The 27,530-nt window shown below is 36.1% G+C and overlaps 1 protein-coding gene across 3 annotated transcripts; it reads left to right on the top strand.

Moving 5' to 3' along the window:
• The first annotated feature begins 3,203 nt into the window (after nucleotides 1-3,203).
• LOC306855340 (ras-related protein Rab-3A-like) lies at nucleotides 3,204-26,915 on the top strand. Of its 3 annotated transcripts, none has more exons than XR_013782924.1 (6): nucleotides 3,204-3,291; nucleotides 12,147-12,374; nucleotides 16,943-17,061; nucleotides 22,856-22,980; nucleotides 24,371-24,771; nucleotides 25,059-25,900. XR_013782924.1 is itself a non-coding variant. In XM_079393957.1 (5 exons), exons 2-5 carry the CDS (start codon nucleotides 12,147-12,149, stop codon nucleotides 24,559-24,561), a joined length of 663 nt encoding a protein of 220 aa, XP_079250083.1. In that variant the 5' UTR covers nucleotides 3,204-3,291; the 3' UTR covers nucleotides 24,562-26,915. The 3 variants fall into 3 exon arrangements, 1 of the variants encoding a protein (XP_079250083.1); XR_013782925.1 differs by having other exon boundaries at nucleotides 25,044-25,900; XM_079393957.1 differs by having other exon boundaries at nucleotides 24,371-26,915.
• The last annotated feature ends 615 nt before the right edge of the window (nucleotides 26,916-27,530 follow it).

The raw sequence follows: 27,530 nt of genomic DNA, 5'->3' as shown, positions 1-27,530 counted from the left end.
ATTGGGGTTTGACTACCTCTTTTTCTGATCAATCACAGATGGGGATGTGTTTGGGAAACCCGTTTGAAAACGATTATTTTCATATACAGTCATGGCCAAAAATATCGGCACCCTTGGTAAATATGATCAAAGAAGGCTGTGAAAATTAATCTGCATTGTTAATCCTTTTTATTTGAAAAATTCTCAAAAATCTAACCTTTCATTGGATAATAAGAATTTAAAATGGGGGGAAATATCATTATGAAATAAGTGTTTTTCTCTAATACACATTGGCCACAATTAACGACACCCTTCTATTCAATACTTTTTGAAACCTCCATTTGCCAGTTTAACAGCTCTAAATTTTCTCCTATAATGCCTGATGAGGTTAGAGAACACCTGACAAGAGATCAGAGACCATTCCTTCATCCAGAATCACTCCAGATCCTTTAGATTCACAGCTCCATGACGGTGCTTCTTCTCTTCAGTTCACCTCACTCATTTTCTACAGGGTTCAGGTTAGAGGACTGGAATGGCCAGCAGAAGCTTGGTTTTGTGCTCAGTGACCCATTTGTGTGTTGTTTTTTAGGTTTGTGTTTGGATTATTGTCTGGTTTGAAGATCCAAACATGGCCCATTATAAGATTTCTAACAGAGTCAGTCACTTATTGATTTTTTCTCTGTTGGTATTTGATAGAATCCATGATGCCATGTGTCTAAACAAGATGTCCAGGACCTCCAGCAGAAATATAGGCCCACAACATCAAAAATACAGCAGTATATGTCATTGTAAACATGGGGTACTTTTTAACCCCGTGTTCACCAAACCCATCTTGAGTGTTTGCTGCTAAAAAGCTATTTTTTTAGTTTCATCTGACCATAGAAGCCAGTCCCATTTGAAGTTCCAGTCGTGTCTGATATGCTGGAGTTTGTTTTTGGATGAGCTAGGATAATTTTTCTTGAAACCCTCCGAAACAACATGTGGTGATGCAGGTGCTGTTTGACAATTTTATTCAGGATTTCTGACCCCGAGACTCAACTATTTTTTGCAATTCTCCAGCTGTGGTCCTTGGAGAGTCTTTAGCCACTCAAACTCTCCTCCTCACCGTGCATTAGGACGATAGACACACGTCCTCTTCCAGGCAGTTTTTGTAACATTTTATGTTGATTGGAAATTTTTAATTATTGCCCTGATGGTGGAAATGGGAATTTTCACTGCTCTAGCTCTTTTCTTAAAGCCACTTCACTAATTTGTGAAGCTCAATTATCTTTTGCTGCACATCAGAAATATATTCTTTGGTTTTTCTCATTGTGATGAGTGATTAAGGGAATTTGGGCTTTGTTTTCCCTCCTATTTATATTTCTGTGAAACAGGAAGCCATGGCTGGATAATTTCATGTTCATAATCACCCTGGAGTGCTCAAAATTGTGAATCTGAATATACGTCAGAGATATTTTACTCATAAGAATTTCTAGGGGTGCCAATAATTGTGTCCAACGTGTATTTGAGAAAACATTTATTTCATAATGATACCCCCCCCCCCCCCCATTTTAAATTCTTATTATCAAATGAAAGGTTATATTTTTGTGATTTTTTTTTAATAAAATATCAAAAGAATTAACAATGCAGATTAGTTTTCACAGCCTTCTTTGATCATATTTACCAAGGGTGCCAATATTTTTAGCCATGACTGTAAAGTAGCCCAGAAATGAGACACTTCATCTTTCATTTGTTAAGAAGATGGAACCGTGACACATAATTATTTTATAATTAAAAAATATTCCCTATTTAAGAGTAGTCAACAGTGCTGAAGAGAATCTGTAGCCAGACTGATAAAAGTGCCACTTCATCCAGTAGCCTTGGCCACACTCGTTCTCTGAGATCAGAAAAGCCGGTGTAGAGCCTTAAAGCACATCCCTTTAGCTTCAGTGCCATTACAGCAGTGACTGTGAAACATTCATCATTAAATGATGTTTTGCTATATGATATTAAAAGAACGATGTCTTCTTCTCTGTAATAATGTGTAGTAAATTTATGTGTCCTCTGTATGTTAGTATTACTGACATTGTTAAAGATTTGTTCAGATTGTTTACAGGTCAAGGTCACATTTGTTTCAGAAAAAAATTGGTTTACCACAGTGTGTTTCTGTTCTCCACTGTCAGAGCCAAAAATTCTGATTGTTCTGAGTTGCCAATAAAAATCATTAAATAAATAATATGGGGTTTTAAGCAATCATTCATAAATGAATCATTCATAAAGACCAGAGATGCTTTATAGCTTTGACTATGCTAATGCTAACCACATCTCTCCAGTTATTACAGGCCTCTTTGGTGGTATGTGGTACAATAATGACGGATTCTCATTCTAGAAAGCGTTTGATTGGCTAAAAAAAAAAAAAAATTGTATGTGCCCCATGATGAGTAAGCCTATATTTTTGGTCCATTTTTCTGGAAAATAAAAAATGTAGGTTATTTTAAATACATATCAATTGGGTTAATTTTGTCGATCTTCAACGTCATACTAATATAGATACAACATACAAACTAACAGGTATGAAATAAAGGTATGTTTTTACTGAGTAATTTACTTAGTTGCAGTGTATAATAATAATAATAATAATTTTTATTAGCCTACATATATGTAATATAATAGTAAATAATAATATTTTGAGAATATATGCTTTTGTTAAGAAATTACTGCGTTGTACACTTTTTCAGGCAATTTAGGAGGAAAATTCCCCATAAAATACAACAGTTAGTACAGTTTTTGTAAGTACAGCAAAAAAATAAATAAAAAAATGCTAGCAGCCTACAACTATCATCAAAAAATGTATTGTTTAAATTAAACTTTTTTTTTTTTTTATGATTTTACATTTATGACAATAATTACTATACTGCATTTGCGTTAACCATGAATGCCATGGTGATTTGTTATAAGAAACATGACCAACTAAAAAAAGAGCCAAACATTGGTTACATATCAGTGTGGCGAGAAGGACACTGACCTGCACCGTTAATGCAAACAAATCCCTGTATCAGCTGCTCATTTTCTGCGACCATTTTAAATGATTAAATATGGAGAGACCGAAGCCACGCTGCTAAATAATGAATGATGCTGGTTTTAAAGCGTCTTGAATATTTTACGACCTGTGGGTGGGACTGCATTGTTAGCGTTAGTTCTCCGAGCCGTCAATCAAAACCCTGGCCCCGCCCCCTCTGTGCGTCACACCTCTTTCAAAGTGACGTCAAAGTGTCTGCAGGTGTTGGAAGAGGCGCAGTATTGGCGTAAGTGACGCTTAAAACGGCTTTTACGGTAAGTCAACCGCAGTAATACGCGTTTTAAATATTTGACGCTAAGTAATTTGCAATCCTTACCGCACGTGTGTGTTTTCCGCTGGGAAAACGGTGAAAAATGAGCGGAATATATGAAGAATAACCTTCATTTGACATGGATGCATCCCATTCTTCTGTTTATACTCCGCATGAAAGACACATAGCCTTTGAAGCCTTGGCGTTACATTGCACGGATTCAAAAGATTGTTTGCCTCTTCGATTTATATATATGTATATATATCTAAATGAGAATAAAGAATCGTTGTGTTCTTTAGCATCATCTGAGAAGATGGTGAATCAGGTGAAAATATCCTCCGCAGCAGCAGCGTTGCATGGACATGTGCTGTTTGCTATTATGTAAGGATGCTCTGGTCTTTAATTTTACTTGAATTTTATATATAATAAGCTACCAATACCATTTATAATACTGCACATGCGTTTTGTTGCGCTAGTCTATGATATTTTCCTCCATCGTTCAGCAAAACTGCTGTTATTGGTCATTATGTACTGCTTCGGACCATTTCCTCTCATTTGCTTCTGTATATATCGGTTGCTTCGTGTATAAACGTTTTAAACCAGCCTAAACTGGCTTGATGGTCTTCCAAGCTGATCTTTTGGCTGATTTCAAAGTGGTTTTGGTCTCTTTCCAGCTTGGCCAGGCTGTGAGACCAGCTCGACCTGCTTAAACCAGCAAACCATCTTAGACTGGTTTAAGGCGTTTTCTTTGATCTGGGTTATCTGACTGGTATTTTGAAGCCAATCTGCTTGACGGTTCTTGGACAGCGCTGCTCTAACCACACAGTGTCCAGTGCTGTAGGTCTTGATTACCCAGACTTTTGCATTATTGAGGATTTGAGTCTAAAGGAAGAGAAAGGCACTCACTGGAGCAGAGTGTAATTGCTGCTGAAACCGGCTATTTTACAACAATATTTAGCCATAAAGATGTGTTCCGTCCCCCTCCCCAAGGCGGTCCGGCAGTCTGTTTTTGTTAGGCTGAAAGATCAGCTGGTCTAAAAGTTAGCCTCTATTTTTAGTCTGCTGGAGCCCTCTGTTATCAGGAGAGATTCTGACTTTAGGATGCCTTGGTGCTCTGTGAATCTTTCCGTCACACCAGACGCGGCGTGCTGAATCGCAGATCAGCTTCCAGGGTCTCCTGAGGAGAAGCCTTTTTGTTGAATTTGTGCTGCGTCTGGTGGAAGTTGCTTTGATTATGATGAACACACATAGATCCAGGCCATGGTTGAAGCAAATTAAACTTGTCAAAATCTCTAATACAAGTTAGAACAGGAATATTCAGTTTTCTCTTCGAACATCTATGAGTTATTTCTATCTAAAGATCATGTTGCCATTAACCCAGAATTTGATGCCAATCTCCAGTCCCAATGAGTCTTTTGCTAGAATCCAAATGTCTGTGTTCAGGTTGAATTCTGGTTGCTTTATTGAATATGTGTCGTATATGTGGCCTCCAGTTATGCTGGGGAATCTTTTTGTAAAAATATTAAAATTTACTCATATAAACTTATATACATGTTGTTATGTGGATCACTTCAGTTTTATTGTAACTGCATGGAAATGAGCAACCTGCACATTCTTCAGAATTTTTCCTTCGTATTTTGCAATATTAAAAGTGGTCCGTCAAAATTATGACTGAAGACATGTTAAATATCACAACTGACTTTATAATTGTTACTCTCTAGAAATATAAGGTCAAGCACATTGCATTGTAGGACACAGTATCAAACAGTCTGTTCTGTTGTGTACTGTGCACAGTATGCATGCTATATAATGTAAAAATAGCAAGCATATGGTGTGAACACAGACTCTATGGAAGTGTGAATTAGTGATGCTCCGATCAGCATTTTTGGGGCCGATCACCGATTACCGATCACCAAAATCATGATCTGCCGATTGCCGATCACTGCCGATCACAGAATGGCAGGGGAATGGGAATCTTTTATCAGTAGAAATATGCTAGAGTCAAGAAAATCTTAAAGAACCACCAATATTTATTTGATTGTAGTTAGAAAACAAGATAACATAAGGCTACTGTATGCCATCTTTTCCAAATAAGGCAGATTAACATTTTTCAAAACAAAGAGGGGTCAGGCAGACTACAATGGATGTAGTTGAGGAACTAACTACATCAGATCCAAAAAATAAAATAATGTATAGCTAGATTAGCTACTGTAAGCCAATGCCATCCTTCATAAATAACAAGGCAGAGAAACAAAAGGAGGCCAAGCAGATAGTTACCAACCCACATGAACTTGGGATAGGATGAGGTCACATTTAGGCCCAGGCTACTTGTAAAATGTAGTGTTTTTTAATATAATAAAATTAAACAATTGGCCACAAAATGTTTCAAACGAAAACTTGCTTGGCCTCACAAAGGACAAAATCATTCAGGTCTCAATCATAAACTAAAGGCAAGTTTCTCTTGATGACTATGAGCATCTCTGCATTTTTTGATGTCAGACGGTTTCTTTTGTCATCAATAACGTTTGCAGCCGTGCTAAATAGTCGCTCACTATCCACACTTGTGCACGGTGAACAAAGATATGATCTTGCTGCCTGTGCAAGTGCTGCGAAACGGCCTTTATTCGCCTGCCAATAAGCAAGTGGATGTCCACTGTGTGACATTACGGGCTCTGCTAGATATTGGTTGATCTGCGAGACTATTGTGATTTCCTCATCAGTTTGTCCTGTATCCTCCTCCACCAGTTCAGCAAACATTGCCTGTAAAGAGCAAGCTGGTGGGCTTTTGTCTGTTGACCTGCTGGAACCGGGCACCTCCACGCTGCTTGGCAGTTCAGTGCTGCAATGGGCTCCAACGGCTTCCCGAAACAGATCATGCACAGTTGGTTTGAGTACCTCTGGAAAGTATCTGTCTTTGTACCTGAAATTAAATAGATGTAAAAATTAAAAACTATGTGAAATCAATTAGAGTGACATGCCATGCACACATCCACACATCCATTTGTGTCAGAATGCTCATTTCGGTTAATTTTCGACAGACAACCGTTTGTTATCCGATTATTAACCGTTAACTGATAAGATTATAATATTGAATTGGCATTAAGTAAAAAATTAAATTTACGAGTGTCTGTGAGCCGTAAAAAATAAATAAAATAAAATCACGGGTTTAACCTGCAAACAGATCAACAACAGAACCTGGATTCATATAAAATGTTCACACACCTGCAGCATTTCTGACAGTGTCAACAGAGAAAAACAGAATAATATAAATAAAAAACATAAAATAGGCCTAAAATAAATATATTGTTTTAACTTAAACACTGAAAAAATTATGACTACAAAAAGAAAACACTGAATCAGTTTTCAGCTGAAAACCGGATTTATTTATTTTTTTGAAATATGTCTGTAGGCTATAGTTGCGTATCGATGCGCCACATTGAGTTAACAAATATAGGCTATAGCCTATATAGTTTTTTGTAACCATGCAGAAAAAAAAGGCTATTAATCGGTCAAAAACTTTAGGTTAACGGTTAAACGGTCAATGTGAGCAATGCAGGTTACATCTCAAACCATGAAATAGGTCTACTTGATAGTATTTCCAACTATGACAAAAAATATTACATAGTTTAAAAATATTTTAGATTACTAAAGCCTAGTAAGCCTACTATATTAATTTAATACTATATTTGATCCCTTCAAATAAGGCATAAGAAAAGCATAATTACGTATTTTAAACAAAGAGGTAGTTGGCCTAAGACTGAAAGACAATGCAAGACTAATGATAAGTGATAAGTTTCTCTTACCTTGGATCTAGGATCGTCGCAATTGCATATAGCTTCTGTGTATCAATGTCAGCAAATCGTCTTTTGACAGCTTCCAGTAGCACTGTTTTTGATGTTTTCACGCCATGGTCAGACTCCGTCTTCTCCAAGAGTCGGGTGAGAGCTCTTATACACGGAATCACATCCGCAGCTGACGCAGTTGAGGAGCTGATTTGTTGTGTCAGCTCTTCAAACGGGGCAAGGATGGAGATCATATTTTCGATTAATTTCCACTGGTGAATTGTAAACGTGCATGGCAATTCGTATTCTGCAGCATATGCTGCAAGCGCCAATTTCTGCTCTAATAGACTCTGGAGCATGTACAATGTACTGTTCCATCGAGTGGACACATCCTGGCGAAGTTTTTTAATAGGCTGGCCGAGTTGCTTTTGTACATTTTCCAGCCGGCTGTATGCCAACGGCGAATGTTTAAAGTGACCAACTATGCGTCTCCCTGAGGCTGTGATATCCGAAATACTTCGCTGGGACAATACCCCCTCATGCACAGCAAGCTGGAGAGTGTGTGCCATACACGGCAGGCCAGGGAAATCTGCGTCTCTCATTGCTTTCTGCATGTTTTTGGCGTTGTCGGTTAGAATTGCGTGGATTTTCTCTTTTTGGATCCCCCATGACTGAAACATGCCGCTAAATGCGTTCACCAAAGCCTCCGCAGAATGTGACCCCGTGAAATCCTGACAGTGTAGCACAATGTTGTGTCTTTTGAAGTTTGAGTCAATAAAGTGCGCTGTTAAGCTTAGCAGGGACATTGGACAGGCGTCTGCACTCCATATATCGCTTGTGAAGCTAATATGTACGCTATCATTCAGAAGCTTGTCAATGTGTGTGTGCACGGATTTGTACAACGCGGGGAGACACACATCAGTTAGATATTTCCTGCCTGGGGGGTCGTATCGTGGATCAAGGCAGGTTAGCAAGCGACGGAACCCTTTATCCTCCACAACGGATAGAGGTTGTTCGTCGAGGCAAATGAATTCCATGATTCTGGACGTGATGTCTTTCCATCTCTTACTATCCCGGCTGTATGGTTCACGTCTTTTAAAGGCATCACTCACAGTCGGCTGATTGAGGGATGGGGATGTTTGCGTCGGCTGGTTTAGTCTCTCATACTCTGCATATTCAGCTGTTGTATGGCGTGTTCGAAGATGCCTAATCATGTTGGTTGTATTAAAATGCCGTTGGTGTATTCCACCTCGAGGGATTTCAGCACGACATGTATTGCATATGGCTAATTTTATGTCTTTGTCTGACACTTTGAAAAACCTCCAGACGGGAGAAGGAGAAGTCATTTTGCTGCTGTCTGGCCAGCTCTGCTCTGCTGTTGTGTTCCCGCGCGCCACATGCAGAAAAGTTGCGCAAGTTATTTACGTCACGTGATCGGCTTTTTTGATCGGCGCTTTTGGGGGTTGCCGATTAAGCTATTTTTAACCAATATCGACCGATCATGATCGGCGGCCGATCAATCGGAGCATCACTAGTGTGAATACAGACTCTGTGATAGAAGTCTGTCATGCTGAGATAAACAGGAATGTTTAAGGTGAAATGTCAGCTTTGAATCTCTCTTTCTCTTTTATATTTGTGTTTGAGTTAGAGAGCGGCTACTGTATGTTGTGAATGGAATGGTAGTGTTTTTTTTTTTTTTAAATTAAATACTATGTGTATGTAAATATATATCTACTAACCGTACTGTATATTTTGTGGCCGGATAAGAACCAAACATCTGCCCTTGTCAGTGTGAAATGCTTGCACAGTATTTCAGCTCTTCGGCATTTTCTTTCTTTTATAGCTAAATGTGTCTGTCAAACATCCGTGAGATCTGATTAACCCCAATCTGGTTCTCCATGCTCTGTTGAGTCATTGCAGTGCGTACAGCGTGGGAGCTCATGTTACATTTGTCCTCCAGATCTCTTTAACTGTCTTTATCTCTTTCTTCCCTGCTCACCTTCGATATCCGACCTGGTACTTGTCTTACAGAAAAGTAATCAAAGTTACCCTTGGAGGAATAGTTAACCCATAAATGAAAAATTGCTGAGTATGCATTCGCCAAGCCATCCAAGATGTAGATAATTCCATCAAATTTGGAGAAATTTTGCATTCCATCACTTGCTCACCAATGGCTCTTCTGCAGTGAATGGGTGCCGTCAAAATGAGAGTCCAAACAGCTGACAAATACATAATACACAAGGAATCCACTCCACTCCAGACGTCAATTAATATCTTGAGAAGCGAAAACCTGCATGTTTGGAAGAAACAAATCCGTTATTATGATGTTTTTTAACTTTAAAGTGTTGCTTCTGGCTAAAATACAAGCCCTCTATCACTTCCTCCAGTGAAAAAGTCATCTGAATCAGGAGAGAAACATGCACAAATCAAGCAACGTTTACAAGTGAAAACAGTCCAAAACAGCTCTAAACAAATATGTGGGTAGATTTTGATGTGAGACGAAAACACAGGATGGGCTTTTCACTGGAGAAAACGTTATTATGGATTATGGACTCATTTTGTCTGGAAGTGACTTTTTGAAGTTAAAAACGTCTTGATGGATTTGTTTCTTACAAACACACAGCTTTTGGCTTCACAAGGCATTAATTGATTAGCTGGAGTGGTGTGGGTTATTTGTGGATTATTGTGATGTTTTTATCATCTGTTTGGTTTTATGGTAACACTTTAGAATAGGGAACACTTATTAACTATTAACTATGACTTTTCCCGCAATAAACTCCTAATCTGCTGCTTATTAATAGTTAGGTAGTTTTTAAGTTTAGGTATTGGGTATAATTAGGGATGTAGAATAAGGCATTAATATGTGCTTAATTACTACTAATAAATGGCTAAAATTCTATTAATATGCATTCTAATTAATATTAGGGGGAAGTGTGTGTGCACGGTGTGTGTGTGTTCACTGCTGTGTGTGTGCACGTTGGATGGGTTAAATGCAGAGCACGAGTTCCGAGTATGGGTCACCATACTTGGCAGTATGTCACTTCACTTCACTAATTAGCAACTAGTTAAGAGACCCTAAAGTAAAGTGTTACCAGTTTTATCTTATTCTGATGGCACCCATTCACTGCAGAGAGGATCCATTAGTCAGCAAGTTACGTAATGCTAAATTTCTTCAACTGTTCTGGTCAACTGTTAAAGAAACAAACTCATCAACATCTTGGATGGCCTAAGGGTGAGTGCATTTTCTGCAAGTTTTCATTTTGGGGTTCATTTTTGTTTTTCTCATTAAGATATTAATAGTGATTTGATGTATTTTAAACGATTACAGCCATAAAGTTAGACAATCACTGATTATAATGATCATTACAGCAGCTCGTGTGAACTTCAGATGGACCGTAGAATGAGTCACTTGTCACATTCTGATGGAGGTGTTAAAAAGACGAAAGGTCCTGTGCCAAATATTGATTTGACACCAAAAGAAAATGTCAGATTAATGCCATGTCCTGGCAGCCGCTCAGTTTCATTTTGTTCCGAGTTTCTTGCCTGACTGATTTTCAGTAGCTGGTGACTCTACCGCTGCTGTTTGGGGGATGAGTGACAGATAGTGAAATGGACGAAGATTCACTCAGCCAAAGTCAATCCAAATAAACAGTCATTTTGAAGTATAGAGCTTTTGCTTGGTATGCCATCCTCAGCAAGCTCCTAAATGTAGCCTACTAAATCACAGTGGCTGTGTGCCAAAACCAGGTTACCTGCCTTGCTGTCTACTTTCTACATAGGCATCTAAGTCGAAAAAGCTCTATTCACATGCAGCAGCTGCTTGCGTCATACAAATATTAGTATGGCAATCCTGGCATGAACTACAGCACAGGTGATTTATACAGTCAAAAAAAACCTGCCTTAATGGTGCTATTTTTTTAAATTAAATTAGATTGCGTTAAAGCGTCATCTCATTAACTTTGACAGCCTTATATTGAGATGTGAAGTCTGACCCCTTTTGATTGACGGGATGGCCAATATTGCAGATCATTTGCTTTTACCAGAAGAACGTATCTTAGAAGGAAACGTAATGTTGGTGCTTAACGATGCTACAGTATTAGGGCTGTCAAATTTTTTTTAATTTCGAATATTCGTCGAATTTAAAATAAAAAATCCACATTCGAATGCAAAAACGCTGCACTCAAATTTTAGGTGTGTGTCTGGCAGCCTTAGGCTATATGTGGCACACAAGATGCGATGACGATGTAAGTGTCGTTGCATTTGAAATGCTTTTTCTAGTTTAACCCACTGGATGTGGCGCTGCTCAATCAAAATATAGTGGAAAAAGTGAACATCAATGCGGAGATGTTGTTGTTTACCTTAAAACTGGAACCAAGCCGTTCACACTGAAAGCATATTATTGTGTTTTCTATAGGGACAGATCTATCACCGTTGCTCTCGCGTCTTGAACAAGAGAGCGGCATGTTTAGAAAGCCATGTAAAAGTTCAACTTTTAAAAAACATGTCTCGACTTTATGGCGTTTTTTTGCATCCCACTGCATCTCATGTTTTTAAATGAAAAAAGGCTACTCTTTGTGAATGGTTTTCAGTCTTTCGTATTAAAAACATACTTACACGATGCTTGTTTTTTCTAATTCTTTAAGCAACGTAATTATATATGTTTTATAAACATTATTTTAAACATTATGCACTTTTTTCAAAGATAGTCTTGTTTTTCTTTTTTATTGCTTCGAAGAAACGTGCATTATTAGTAGTGCGGTAACATTTTGCTCTGTGTTCTCTTGTGGCCTAAGGAGAGAAGCCAAAAGCTTTTTTCCCCCTAACAGAAATTATGCCTTTTAAATTCGAATATTAATAATATTTAAGTACAAAATTCGAATTTAGTTTTTCAGCCAATTTGACAGCCCTACAGTACATGCTAACTAATATGCATTTTACTCTCAGCTTTCAGTGTTAATTTTCTAACAGTGTTTATGGTACAATTTGTGTTAATGGTTATAAACTGATGCTGCTACATGGCCTATATGCCCTAAGACGTTATTAAGCAAACATTCTCTTTTTTTTCTGCATCCTCCAGATGGCTTCAGCTACAGATAACCGTTATGGACAAAAGGAGTCTTCCGACCAGAACTTTGATTACATGTTCAAAATCCTGATCATCGGGAACAGCAGTGTTGGAAAGACCAGCTTTCTTTTTCGTTATGCAGACGACTCCTTCACGCCAGCATTTGTGAGCACGGTGGGCATCGACTTCAAGGTGAAGACCATCTACAGGAACGACAAGAGGATAAAGCTGCAGATCTGGGTGAGGTCATGGAACACATCTGTGTAGTGTTTAAGGGCTTGTTGTGGTCATTGTTTAATGAAGACAAGAAGAGGTAAAAGGTGTTTTTTGGATAAAAATCATAGCAGCTAATTGCATTCTAGCCATTTTCTTACTGGAAGGTCCAGAGTAGGTGATTTGTTGAGAACGATTACACTGGTGTTTAAGTAAAGTCAATGACATTGATTATTAGTATTGACTCAAGTCTCATTTCAGACTTATAAATCTCATGGAAATTTCAGAAACAGAGCTTTGGCTTAATGGACAGGAACCATCGCGACCTGCTGAGATTAATATGTAAAATTGCAGAAAATAATTCCAATTTTGCGAGAAATGCCATAAACCTAAATATTTTAAATCAACTAATGGACCAAATAATCTGATTAAGCCATTATGGTTTAATGGAGAAATGTTGTGGTCACTCAAAAAAAAAAAAATGTTATGTTATGTTGGATATAAAATTTCCAATAATTTATTATTGGAATTAATAATTGACATAAACTAATATAATTAAACTAATAAATTAAACTAATAAAACTAAACTAATAATAATCTGATGCATATTTGTCAATTAAACAAAAATGAAACATTTCTATAATAGTACTAATATACTGAATGTGTTTGAAACAAACAGTAACCAGGTGTATATATTTGTCATCAATCAATCCAAATTGTTTCAGTCTCATACATTTTATAATTGAATATTGCTTGTTTTACATTTAGCCATATTTTAACCAATATTTGTAGTTTTCACAATGAACATATTCATGCAGATTCTCAGCTATTTGAATTAATGCATTAAAAAAAATCATTTAAATAAAATCAAATAGTCAGTAATAAAATTTACAATGTTTTTTTTATAAATTTTTTTATTTTATTTTTTTCTTTGAGTGCAGAAATCTTACTGGTTTCATTTATGTATGACTGACAAATATTCTTAACATTCAGTTTATTATTTTATGTTAACTCTGTGTGTAATTCGAGTAATTGGACATTTTATATGCAATTGAAATACATGCATTTTAAATTCAGGCCTAAATATTTTGAGTGTACAGAGATGTGGAGAGAAAGAGAGAGATGTTCAGTAACCAATAGGGCTGGGGAGGTTTGCTGATGCACTAGATGAGTAACCAATCAGAATCGTTTGATGTATCAGGACCCATCCCCCAGTGCCTCAAATTTCCCTCTGGTGGAATACGACCCTCCCCCACCCCACTGACCCAAGCAGACACACACACACACACACACACTCCCACTATCTTTACCATGGACCAATAAAATACTGTTGTGCATCATGCAGTGAAGGTACAAAAGACATGAACATTTGGCTATATTCAGAACTGAATACTTGCTTGGCGTTTACTGAAACTGCAGAAAATGTACTATATATCCCCTACTATATTAAAAAAAAAATAGTATGTGTCAGACAGTACTATGCTACATTGTCACATGACCTCAAGTGTGATTCATAGTGATGTCCAGTTTTCATCTTGAAAATGTCATTTAAAAGCATTTTAACCCTGTAAAGCCTGACATTTAAATAAGAAAATTATTATTTTTTAATTGAAACTGGTCATTGAGCCTTTAGACAAAATACATTTTTAAAAAATCTAAAATTACAATTTTTTTTTGTTCACTATCATATTTGATACAGGTCTTTGTGGCTTAAACAGTGTGATATAGAAGAATATGGAGCTCATACTCGAGGAGGAAAAACACTTTTTTATGAAACGTTTTTATGAAATTTGGTGCAGTTGCTGATATTTATGACAAAAAAAGAAAGATGAAATACTGATAGCTTGTAATGTAACTCAATAAGATCTTTATATATAGTATAACTTACATAAAATACATATAAATCTTGGTTGTCTGTTTCCTAATAATATGTCTTAGTAAGGTTTTAAATTTAAATGCTTAGTTTTAATGATAAAAGCTTTAGTTTCAAAACATGACATAATACAATGCAATAAAATGATAATTGATAATTTATCAAAAGCTTTATGATCATATTTGATACTCACATTTTGAGTTATTTTTCTAATAAAGTAAGCCTAAAAGTTGCTTCAGTGTTCATCCTGAAATATTACTAACAATATTAAAGAGAAAAATCATTAAAGATTTCAAAAGACTCATGTATCTCAACCTGAAGTTGGTCATTTTTAGAAACTAAAAGGCCTTTTATTTGCTAAAAAAGTATCAGTGAGACGACAGAAAGCATGTAATAGTAGGGTTTTCTTCAAAGTTTTGATCGTGTTGATTATTTAGATGCCTTTTGTTTCAAATATGATAGAGTACACTTTATGGGGTTGATCCAATTTTGTGCAAAAATGTCTCACTCTGATCAAGTGATGTCCCAAGAGATGTTAGGAATTGCAGTTACTATTGCTTGCATTCCACTGGTCACACTAGAAATAGGAAGTCTAGTCAAGCGCAGTATAAAATGCAGTGTGCTCTTTTGTAGTCTGCGTAGTGTATGCTTTTGGATTTTTGCTTGGCATGGATGCAAAATTAAATTTGAACATAACGGTGATTGTTTCACATAATGCTCCGTACAGTTCAGAGACAGTGTAACAGAAAACAGAAACTCTACCCTGGATTGCTGCATTCTTGTGAAAAGATGCTTATGTATTACTGTGATATCAGAGTCAAGAGCCAAACAGGGTTTGCAGTCTCACAGATCTTGGGGTATATTAATAGAATCATCAGTGCTGCTCAGGAGACACCATTTTGCCCTCGTCAAGACTTTATAGGAATTATAGGTTACGTTTGTGAGGATTTCATTTGTTGATTTATGATAGTAGTAGGCAGATATGTGATGTATCAATTCTTCTCTATAGACAAACTCATAGTTCTTTCATACTAATGTTTCTCTCAGAAAGCCTTTTGTGGTGTTGTGGAGTTGCTATGATGTAAATATAACCAAGTAGTGAAAAACAGCAAAAATAGCACACAAAAAAGTCAAAAAATATACCAAAGTTCAGCAAGACGAGGAGCTTGCACATGTAATGTAATACTTTATTTAGCCCAAAAAAGTGCATTGTGCTCATAGTGCAAACTAAAAACTGCTTTTTTTCTGTGTTCTTGCAGGATATGTGAAACAAATATTATTGAATTTCTTCCTCCTTTTTCCAAAAGCTGTAGTTCTTTGTTGTCAGTCCCTAGACAAGCCTCCTGCATAAATTGGGCCTGTAATGACTGAATGGAGTGTGTTCATAAATAACAGGCTCATTTCTCTGGTGCAGTGATGCAGAGATCAGTTCCTTACATAGCAGATGCTTATTGTTATACTTGCTCCTCAAGTTTCTTGATAGGAGGAGCTACATGTAAAAACCGAAACCAAGTATAAATCCTGTTTTCCTGGTTTTGTGAAAAAAGAAGTCGTTGAAGGAATATTCAAGGGTTTAGTACAACTTTTACAGTCGACAATATGCTGTTGTTTATTACAACATTTCAGTTTTTCTCTGTTTGTAACTGATTTTTTTTATTTTGTTTAATTGATTTTTATTATTAGGTTTTATGTTTAAGTCACTGATGCTTGCCAAGGCTGCATTTATTTGATCAAAAATCAGTAAAATAACTTTAAAGAATCATCTATTTAATACAGGGCTGTCCAAACTCGGTCCTGGAGGGCCGGTGTCCTGCAGAGTTTAGCTCCAACTTGCCTCAACACCTGCATGGAAGATTGTAGCATGCCTAGTAAGAGCTTGATTAGCTGCTTCAGGTGTGTTTAATTAGGGTTGGAGCTAAACTCTGCAGGACACCGGCCCTCCAGGACAGAGTTCGGACAGCCCTGATTTAATATGTATTCTTGAATATCATTTATTCCTGTGATGCAAAGCTGAATTTTCAGTCTTCTACTGGAGTACACCAGTCTTCAGTATCACATGATCCTTCAGTAATCATTCTAATATGCTGATTTGCCACTCAAGAAACATTTATTATTATTATCAATGTTGAAAACAGATGTGCTGTTTAATATCATTGTGGGAACTGTGATACACTTCCATTCAAAGGTTTGAAATAAAACAATTAATACTTTTAATCATTAAATTAAAACATTAAATTGATTAAAAGTGATAGTGAAATAATTGTTACAAAATATTTTTTCAAATAAATGTTGTTCTTTTTCAGCATCGATAATAATAAAATTTTAAATAATTGAACACCAATAATAAATGGTGATAAATGAGTATCAAATCAGCATATAAGAATAATTTCTGAAGGATCATGTGACACTAAAGACTGGAGTAATGATGCTGAAAATTCAGCTTTGCATCACAGAAATAAATTACATTCTAAAATATATTAAACAGACAGTTCTTTAAAGTAGTTTTTACAATTTTTTTTATCAAATAAATGCAGCCTCGGTGAGCATAAGAGATTTATTTCAAAAACATAAAATCTTAATATACTATAAATTAATCTTATATTCTTATCTTACTGTAATGGCTTGACTGGTAACAATCAAAAACATATTCTCTTTTTGTAAAACACTGGTCTTGCATTTGTTCCTATTTCGTCTTGTGCATTACTGGTTTGTTCTTTCACAGGACACAGCGGGACAGGAACGCTACAGAACCATCACCACCGCCTACTACCGCGGAGCCATGGGCTTCATCCTCATGTACGACATCACCAACGAGGAGTCTTTTGCTGCAGTACAGGACTGGTGAGTGAACTAAACACGCAAAACCTCTGTGTGGATGAGTGGCGTAGTTCGTCTACTACACAAACTCAAAACACGTGACACTTGCTGTGTTTTCAGCGTCTGCTGTTTCAATATGTGAGAAGTAAACACATGAACTTTATCTCCAGAGCTGCTCTAAGACTCACTTCAGTACGGTGGCCGAGAGAGCTCAACGCGCTGCAAATAGAAAAAACACCTGCAAATTCAGAAAAGAACTTCCTCAATTTGGCAACACACACTCTGCAAATGCTCACAACACAACCAAAGAAAGAAACACACTGCTAATAAAATTTATTTGGTTGTATTGTGAGCATTTGCAGTGTGTTTCTTTTATATGTTTGTTCTCGGCCACCGTACTTCAGTAGCTTAGAAAGACTTATAAAAACGAGTAGAAAAACTATCGTCAAACACACACTGGATCTCAAAGTTCTTCACAACAAACTGGTGAAAATATTATCACAGAAATGTATTACTATTTTATACTAAAATGTACTAATAGTATTATTTTTAAGGGGTTATTATCAAACAAGCTGTAAATGTTTCCATCCATGTTTTCGTTTGCAGCATTGTATTTGACAAAAAAAAAAGCAATGTTTTGTTATAAATTGTTCATTTGATTCAGGGGCGGACTGGCCATCTGGCATTTTTGGGCCGGGCCTATACATCTTCTCATACCATATTTGTCTGATCGGCCCATAAAACTCTTAGCAGCCTATAGTTTTTCTGCCTAAATAGTTGACGCGCTGTGGTCTTTGCGGCTGTTTAATGTATTTGTCAAAAAAAGTCTGTTTAGGATTTTTTTCCCCCCAGACAGACCGGCCCATGAGACATTTAATCAGCAGCCCATTGGTTATTTTCTTAATTGACATTGGGCTGACCGAATCACATCTTTAAACAACTCCCCTTTTGGTCTCTCTCTCTCTCTCTCTCTCTCTCTCTCTCTCTCGCTCACACACACACACACACTCACAGTGGTGTATTGTAACGAAGTAATAATACTTCGTGACAGTGCTTAAGTATTTTTTGGGAGTATCTGTAGCTTACTTGAGTTTTTATATTTCAGCCAACTTTTACTTTTACTCCACTACATTTCCTAATTAAAATGTATACTTTTACTTCGATACATTTCCCCGAAGCATATTCGTTACTTTCAACAAAATAGTCAGAAGAACACAGACTGCAGGAAAGCAGGTTTGAGAATCAGTGGTCTGGCGTTTGTAAGTTAGAGCAGCTTTGCTCATCTGCAAACCGTGCAAACAAGTGCGCGCACAATCGCGGATTATTCATTTTCCACTCTGGGGTCTGGGATGTGTGATATACAGTATATCTTCTACAATAATAGGGTAAGTGCTGTTGTAATGATGTGCGATCTGACATTATCAAGTAGGCTATATCATCAAATCACACACAGAGTGCACGCACTTGATTTATTAATGTATTAAAAAATTCCAGGCATTCTAAATTATAGACGGCAAAAATGCTTCTGTATGCTTTTTATATTTATATAATATAGTTAACTTCTATATCTATATCACACAGTACAGTTTTTCTGCAGATATCAGCATGAACACATTTAATAATCATTTCATACAAGTTCAGTAAAGCAGTAAGTGACTTACATTTTGGACTTATTGCTTGTTTTTGCTAAATTTTGCCAAAGAAAATAGTTCCAAACAAAGATCACAGCACTGTTTTGCGTCTCTGAGCAATGGACGGTGTACTTATGGAATGAATCTGCTTTTTGAATGAATCGGTTGAATAAATGATTCAGTGATTCACTCATTAACACAGTCAAATGCTCTGTTCCTGAATGAATCAGTCGTTTGAATGAATCGGTTGAATCTCAATGACTCACTCATTAATGGTCACTTTCTGTCACCAAAGTCTTTGCTGTCACCTACTAGCGGTTTTAATTTCACATTTTGACAATTTTTTTTTTCATGTTTTACATTTTTTCAAATATCAGTATTCAATGTTTTATGTTAAAAACACAACATTAGGCCTATTTATGCATCTGTAACTGCAGTTTAAATGCATCCATGTCCCCTGTGAGATACATTAAACTGTGTAAATAAATACATCTTAATGCTATTTCAGATGCAGGTTCCAGAAATGTTTTCTTATGTTGGAATGAAAGACACTAAGTACCGGATGAAGTGCTTCCTATTCTTACCCAAAAATACAAAATGGAAGAAAGAGTTCAAACTGAACACAATCTTGCTACTAAAGCTGTATGAATATTTATATATATATATTTATTTGCTTCTTTTCCATTTTGCGTTTACTTGTACTTTTACTTTCAATACTTAAGTACATTTAAGATTTTTAAAAATACTTTTCGTACTTAAGTACAATAAATATCATATACTTTAAGACTTTTACTCAAGTAATATTCTAAACGAAGACTTCAACTTCTACCAAAGTCATTTTTTGGTAAGATACCTGTACTTTTACTTGAGTATGGCTTTCGGGTACTTTATACACCACTGCGCACACACACACACACACACACACACACACACACACAATATGCCTTCTTATGCTTTTAAAGTTTCATCCAAGGAGTTAACAGATTTGACTAAGTAAGTTTACAGTTTATTTAATGCTATACTATGGGAAACAGTGATCATCTGATCAACAATTAATCATGTCTCTTCCCTTTCTCCCTCAAACACACAGGCACATACACAGGATGTCATAACTATATAGGCCTATAGTTTTAGGATTCATCAGTGTGGATTATAGTTTTATTATATTAATAAATTACACTTTTTAGAAGTTTCTAATGTATCAACTCTCACTGTTTCCTACCTATTATTATATTGCTTTAGTGCTTTTATGGAGTAGGAGCTGGTATACATATTCAAGGGCGTGCAAAGATGGGTAGTATTTTGATCGTATGTAGTGGGCCGATTTTTTTTTTTTTTTTGTCCCAGTCCAGCCCTGATTTGATTACATTTTACATTGTTAACAATGTAATTCATGAGACATTTTTGATAGTCATATTAAATAAAAATAAGAAAAGAAATGGGGCTTCTAAATTAAAAGGTACTATTCTGTGCTAATCCGTTGAGTTTATTTGTCAAGTCAGATCACCTTTATTTATGTTGCGCTTTTATACAATACAGATTGTCAAAGCAATTTACAAATAGCGTCTGTGTAATCAAGCTCACAATATTGCAGGAAATTAAGTGTCCCCAACTAAGCAAGCCAAAGGCAACAGTGCCAAGGTATGGGATTAAATTTGTGCCAATTAAAATGAATGTAATTTTTCAAGAAACGTATGAAAATATAAACTGAAACGGAATAAAATGTCTTTGAAACTGAAAAAAATAATTGCATGCCAAATTTTTGACTTTGTTTTTAATACACTGCATGTTTTGCGACTGTTTTCTCCTCTTTTATTCGTTGATCTGTACTTACAAATACGCTTCCAGAGTTTTCGTTTACGATTCTGAAGTTTTCGTTTACGATTCAGAAGTTTTCGTTTGCCATTCTGGCACAAATCTCTTGTGGGGGCGGGGCTAGCAGCGGTGTGTTCTCATTGGCTACTGAGTTTTTGATTGACAGCTTCTTGACCTGGAATTGAAGGCGTCAGTGTTGCGCCCCCAATGGGGATGTGAGCGTCTCTTAGCGGCTTCCTATTTCATTTTAGTGATATAACGTTAGGAGTTTTGTTTTTGAATTCAATCTGTATTTATCTGTTGGTACTACCACTGCATCCTCTGGGTCAGCATCAGAAGTTTATGGAAAAGTTGCTCCGCTCCCTGGAAATTGAGAAAGATGTGTTATAGTCTAACAATACCAGCTGCTTTGAACTCCCATGACACATTTCAAACTTAAAATATTTCAAACAAATAAATGCACAATATAATTATTTAATTTTATATGTATTAGTAATTTTAATTTAGCAATAAATACATCAAATTTATGCACCATTTATCATCTGTAATACCGTTGTGTAACCAGTAGATGGCTGTATAGCCCTATATATCCATGACTGTGTATACCCTAGTTGCTCGAAACAGATTTCAGTCATAATTATCTGTATGTATTAGGTTTTGCATTTGGATAAATATTTAGGCATTATTAAAGACTACTTTTTGTCAAAGTTTGTTTGTTTCCCGCCCTCCCCAAAATGTTCTTCTGAAGTGACCATTTTTGCATTATTATTAGTCAAATCTGGACAGAAAAAGCATGGTTAAAAAGGCTTTACATTGCAAAATATTGACAGTGCACTTGTAAAATAGCATCGGTCATTGTCAGATACAGTACATTTAGTACTGTACATTACGCTATGTGATGGGGGGGGGGGGGGTATGAACTAATCGAAGCAAATATGATCTAATTGAAGGCTATAATTGTATGTAGATAATCAGGTCCAGAAATGATTAGGCTAAATCAAGACAACTTACCTTGAGTATCCTGATAACGACGATAATTGATGATACTGATGATTTAATTCACGGTGCTATTCCTAAGAAATCATCTCAACAATGTAGTGTAGCAGCAGAACAATACTGATAAAATAATAATAATAAAAATACTGATAAAATAATAATACAAAAATATATTTTATAACATTAAAATGAAATAGGAAGCCGCTAAGAGACGCTTACATCCACACTGGGGGTGCAACACTTACGTCTTCACTTCCAGGTCAAGAAGCTGTCAATCAAAAACTCAGTAGCCAATGAGAACACACCGCTGCTAGCCCCGCCCCCACAAGAGATTTGTGCCAGAATGGCGAACGAAAACTTTAGAAGCGTAAATGAAAACTCTGGAAGCATATTTGTAAGTACAGATCAACGAATAAAAGAGGAGAAAACAGTCGCAAAACATGCAGTGTATTAAAAACAAAGTCAAAAATGCAATTATTTATTTTTTCAGTTTCAAAGACATTTCCGTTTCAATTTATATTGTCATACGTTTCTTGAAAAATTACATTCATTTTAATTGGCACAAAGTTAATCCCATACCAAGGAACCAAAACTCCATCGGTATCAGCTATGCATTATGCATGTTAGTTTTGTGAATTGGTATGTTTCGTCACGCCGTGAAGAAATATAGGGCTGGGTATCATCAGCATAAACGTGAAAGGTAGCACCATGTTTCCTGATGATATCTGGAATATTACAAGTGTAACATGTAAAGCATGAAGAGCAACGGTCCTAGTACTGTGCCTTGTGGTACCCCATACTGCACTTGTCATCGATATGATACCTCTTTTTTCACTGCTACGAATTGATGATGGTCCGATAAGTATGATTTGAACATTGCAAAGCAATTCCACTAATGCCAATTTTCTAGTCTATTTAAAAGAATGTTGTGGTCTATAGTGTCAAATGCAACGCAAAGATCCAGTAGCACTAATGGAGAGATACAACCATGATTGGATGATAAGAGCAGGTCATTTGTAACTCTCTTGTGAGCAGTCTCAGTACTAGGATATGGTCTAAATCCTGACTGGAAATCTATATATAATTTTTCTCTAAGAAGAAACATAGTTGTGAGGATACTGCCTTTTCTAGTATCTTTCACAGAAGAGAGAGATTTGAGATTGTTGAAAATTATGAACAAACAAGTTATGTATACATTTATTCTCAAGTTCTAACAAACACGTGGAAAGCATTTTCTTTCCAATTAATGGTAAATGAATCTTGTAATGAATAAAGATATCGCATGATATGGAATAAAAACATTGTGATGATAAAGCTCAGCCCAAGAGGAAGGTTTAACAAGCAAACATTTCATCAAATCTGACTGTCTCTGGCAGGTCCACACAGATTAAGACGTACTCATGGGATAACGCCCAGGTGCTGCTAGTGGGCAACAAGTGTGACATGGAGGATGAGAGGGTGGTGGCCTCTGAGAGGGGACGACAGCTCTCCGAGCATCTCGGTAAGTCATGATTGCCGGTTGGCTCAATATATTTGGATATTCACTATAGTTTCAAATGTACTTTCAGATATGAGTCTCATATTTAAGGAAATATCCATTTGGTATTCGATACCATGTTTTCCAAAATATGTTATGTTTTTCATCATCTGAAAAGTGCTGGAACTTTTTCTTACACAGTATGGAAAATTTTGGAATTTTACTTTAGTCATTTCTATAACTATGGAAAGAAGAAAAGGAGTGTGGAAAACTATAGGCCCCATTAATTTTCTAAACTGAAATTGAGAAATTCTAAAAATAAATTCACCATATAAGCAGAGTGTTTTGCATGCCGTTTGGAGCTTGCAGTCAATGAAGCCAAATGTTTAGTGATAGTTTAATATGACTGAATGAATAACAACGCATATTATCATAACGCAAATCTGTCTTTATCATAAGTAAGTCTCTTCGCTAAAGCATAACCATTTAAATCAGACTGTACTTTGCTGTTCGATGATCATGCTACAACAAACCACGATTACTGTATCAAAGCGCTAATTCAGAGGTAAATATATTCAGGTTCCAATGTGTTTTAGGTTTCTTCTCATCATGATATCGCTTTGAGAAAATCAATGCATATGGTGATCATGTGAGATTGAATCTGTGCTGTGCCTGAGCAAATGAAGATTCAGAGATGACTGTACTATATACGCAATATAATGCTGAAAATAATGTAAAATAAAGCTACTTTATATTTTTTATAGTATATGGAGTGATAATGCCTGATAATAAATGATTTCATCATGTATAGTATTGGATGTATATATGTATGTATGTATATGTGTGTGTGTGTGTGTGTGTGTATCTACACACTCTTGTTCTCTGTTATTTATTTTTTAAAAGACCCTCTTACACTAGTGTTCTCCATTCTTATTTTATTCCATCTATTTATTTTTAATTACTATAAAAAATAATAACTTGACCCTCTATCATTACCTATTTATTTTCTATGTTTTATTCCTCTTATTTAAAAAAAAACACCATGCTATGTGTACTGCGTAAGACTAAATGGGACTTGTTACAACAAACATATATATTTTGTTGCTCTTTTGTTGGTTTAATTGCTTCTAATGTCCTCATTTGTAAGTTGCTTTGGATAAAAGCGTCTGCTAAATGATTAAAGGTAAAGGACATAATAGCGTGCATAGTCACAAAGTGACATACATGTTAAAAGATGGATAAAAGATTTGAAATATGGTCTGAAAATTTTACAAAGAAGTTTGAGTCTGGAAAAGCATGGACTTTTTTTTAATTTTGAAATGATAAAATGTGTGAACGTGCTGCTATTGTAGGCAGCTCACTGGGTTTTAGAACAAGTCCTTGGTCTTGACTTGGTTTCTTCTTTTATCCACAGGTTTTGAGTTTTTTGAGGTCAGTGCCAAGGACAACATTAACGTTAAGCAAACCTTCGAGCGGCTGGTAGACATAATCTGCGAGAAGATGTCAGAGAGCCTGGATGCCGCCGATCCTGCAGTGACGGGAGCCAAACAGGGGCCGCAGCTCACGGAGCAACCCACCGCTCCGCACCAGGACTGCGCCTGTTGAAAATCCCACGGCTCTATCTGCACTGCCTTGCACCAACACACAAAAACCACCCGTTTAGGTATTTAAAAAGAACAAGAAACATAAAACCCTCAGTTCCCATACTGCCTTCTCTGCCCACACCCTCTAGCCCCTCCCCCTCCTCTCCAAATTCTCAAACTTTAATGATTTTATTCAATATTCAATCCATTCAGTTTTAAAAGGAATGCTATAGTGCACTTTAAAGGGATAGTTCACCTAAAAATGAATATTCTGTCATTATTTGCTCACCCTCATGTTGTTCCACATCTGTATAAGAATTGAACAAAAGAACAAAATGTGTTTAACCAAACAGTTGCAGGTCTCCATTTACTCCTATACCTATAGTATGGAAAAAAACAACTGTTTGGTGACCAACATTCTTTAGAATATCTTCTTTTGTGTTCAGCAGACAAAAGAAACTCCTACGGGTTTGGAACAACTTAAAGGAGCATAAATAATGACAGAATTTTCATTTTTAGGTGAACTATGCCTTTAAGGGTTTGATTAGGCCTGAAATTATGATTAAGCCCACATTTTGTTTAAAGACTTTATAATTAGGCCTAAATTTAAATTTTAGGAGTGTGTATTATTAGGCCTTAGTTTGGCATAGCACACAGAATCGGATTTCGATGCTTTCATTTTACTTCATATTTTAATATTTTCTTCTTCTACTCTTCCTTATCTTTAAATTATGAACAAATATAAAAAAGCGAAATAGACAGAGATTTCTGTATATTTATTCCAAAAAGTGTACATAATAAATACAGTTCAGTATTTAAATAATACAGTTAGAAATATATATCTAAAACATTTTTGTTATTTTTTTTTTAATTCTGACAAATATAAAGAAAGAGAAGTCAATGCTGTTTTCATGGTAATTCTTTGCAGTGCTCGTCACAAACCTTTCTTGCTTATTTGTATCTGTGACATTGTATCTTGTTCACTGCCTTGCCTCATGTAATTTCAGTCCCGGGACTGAAAGCCAGATATCATACACAAACATTCCTCAATGTAAATTTGCATGGAAGGAAATAAAGCCATTTAGGCAAATAGTGGTAGGATTCCTTTCTCAATGCTTCGTTAGGTCTAGTCAAAATCCAAGTTTGATTTGCGGCCATGCTGTTGCTTATTTCATTATAGCAGCAGAGCCATAAGCTCGACCTACTTACTATCAACAATGCTCTTATACGCTCTCAAAAATTAGCAAAGGTTACTGAGATTTTGACTGGCATTTCCCATAATGACTTTTTGGACTGGCGTGTTCTGTGAAAGATTTTACGTGGCTACCAGGCCTGCAACTATAATGCAAAAATCAGTTTGCAAAAAAAAAAAAAAAAAAAAACCCATAAGTATTAATGTTTACATGTGCAAGATCCTCCCTGATTATTCCTGCATCTTTCCTTTGCTATTCTGTCTTCCTTTTGTGAAAACGTAGTGTAAATACATTTTAAGTCTTTGGTTTTATGTGTGGACTGTGTTGTATGGATTATGGGCTTTAACAAAATCTAGGTGATATTAAAATATATATATATAAAAAGAGGATTTAAAGGATGTTCTTTACCTGCTGTGTATGCCTGCTTGTGAATGAATGTCACTTTATTACCGAGCAATATTGAAGAAAATACCTTTTCATGTGTTGCAGATTATTTATCATTCTGTTAACAGAACATTTTCGTAGGATAGAACGGAAATGTGATTAAGTGGTTTAAATCCTAGTCGCAAAGTACTGTTGCAAACCAAAGCAGGCAGACAGACTGACAGTGCTGTCTACTGTGGAGCAGGTTTGCTGACATTCAAAAGCCTGACTGTATTTGTGGCAAATGCTGTTCATTATTTCAAACTAAAAAAAATAAAATTTAACGTACATGTCAGCAGAGCCATTGCTACATCCATGAAGCCTGGGACGAGTTGTTTGTAGTCGGGTCCCCTCTCTTTTTGGCCTAATAAGCAGATGCTATACAGTAGATAGAGGACCTTAGTGAGCAACATGCATATCAGAAATGAGAAGATGGAGTTTCAATCTTTATTAACATCACAGCTCAACATGTAAGGTATCTGCTCCACGTTCAGATTGTTTATCATGACTGAGTTTGTTCTCCATTTCCTACTTTTTTTATCTAGATTTATTTGTATTCATGCTTTCCATTGTGATTTAATTTGATTTTTCTGATAATCTAGTGTAATGTACAAGGAAAAAACATTAATATGCAGTAGTAAATGTACTGTATTTACTATAAGGGGTTTGGTGTCAAAGTGTCCAGTGGTGAAATTTACCAAATCAACCGTCTATGTTGTGAAAATGACTGAACTCATAAAAAATAAAAGTTTGTGCCGTTTACTTGACTGTTGCACTTTTTTATTTAACTTTTTGCCTGTTTTTCTGAGTTTGTTTTAGACTCCATGTTGAATTTAAGGCGTATGAAAACGAGGCTGTGAGGAATGGTCCTAGATCACGTTACGTTCATTTTCACAACTTTTAAAACTATTTTATGGAGTTTTTGTTTACTGAAAGTTTCTTAAAGACGTATCGTCAGCTGAGCAATCGGCAAACACCAGTTACGTTGCATGGAACGTTCTGTAGTTCTATACAGTTCCACAATCTTAAAAAAAAAATATGGCGCTACCCTAAGGTCTATTTGGCTGGTCATCGAAAATGGATAAATCTCTATGCAGTTTCATTGACAAAACAACCACAAGAGAAAGCTAAAGACTCAACTATCGGCGTTGACCTAATAATAGCAACAGTCCCACTAGGAAAGAACCTATTTTTTATCCAGTTTTGCAATTGCATACAATTTTGGAACAACTTGAAGGTGACTAAAAGATGAAATTTTTCAATTTTGAATGAATGAACTATCCCTGTAATGCAGAGATGACTCTCGGCAAGCTATTTTATGTTGACTTTCCAAAGATAGTCTAAATTTATTTTCAAGACCTTAGTTTTGGAGTTG

Source organism: Barbus barbus, assembly GCF_936440315.1.
Source record: "Barbus barbus genome assembly, chromosome: 35".
Lineage (NCBI taxonomy): Eukaryota > Metazoa > Chordata > Actinopteri > Cypriniformes > Cyprinidae > Barbus > Barbus barbus.
The sequence above is the reverse complement of the archived record's forward strand: the minus strand, read 5'-3'. Positions and strand labels throughout refer to the sequence as shown.

Excerpts from the sequence above, each read along its gene's own strand:
- LOC306855340 (XM_079393957.1), top strand. The coding sequence starts at position 12,147 with ATGGCTTCAGCTACAGATAACCGTTATGGACAAAAGGAGTCTTCCGAC. Across the intron at positions 12,375-16,942 it reads GGATAAAGCTGCAGATCTGG|GACACAGCGGGACAGGAACG; the intron begins GTGAGGTCATGG and ends GTTCTTTCACAG. Across the intron at positions 22,981-24,370 it reads ACAGCTCTCCGAGCATCTCG|GTTTTGAGTTTTTTGAGGTC; the intron begins GTAAGTCATGAT and ends TTTTATCCACAG.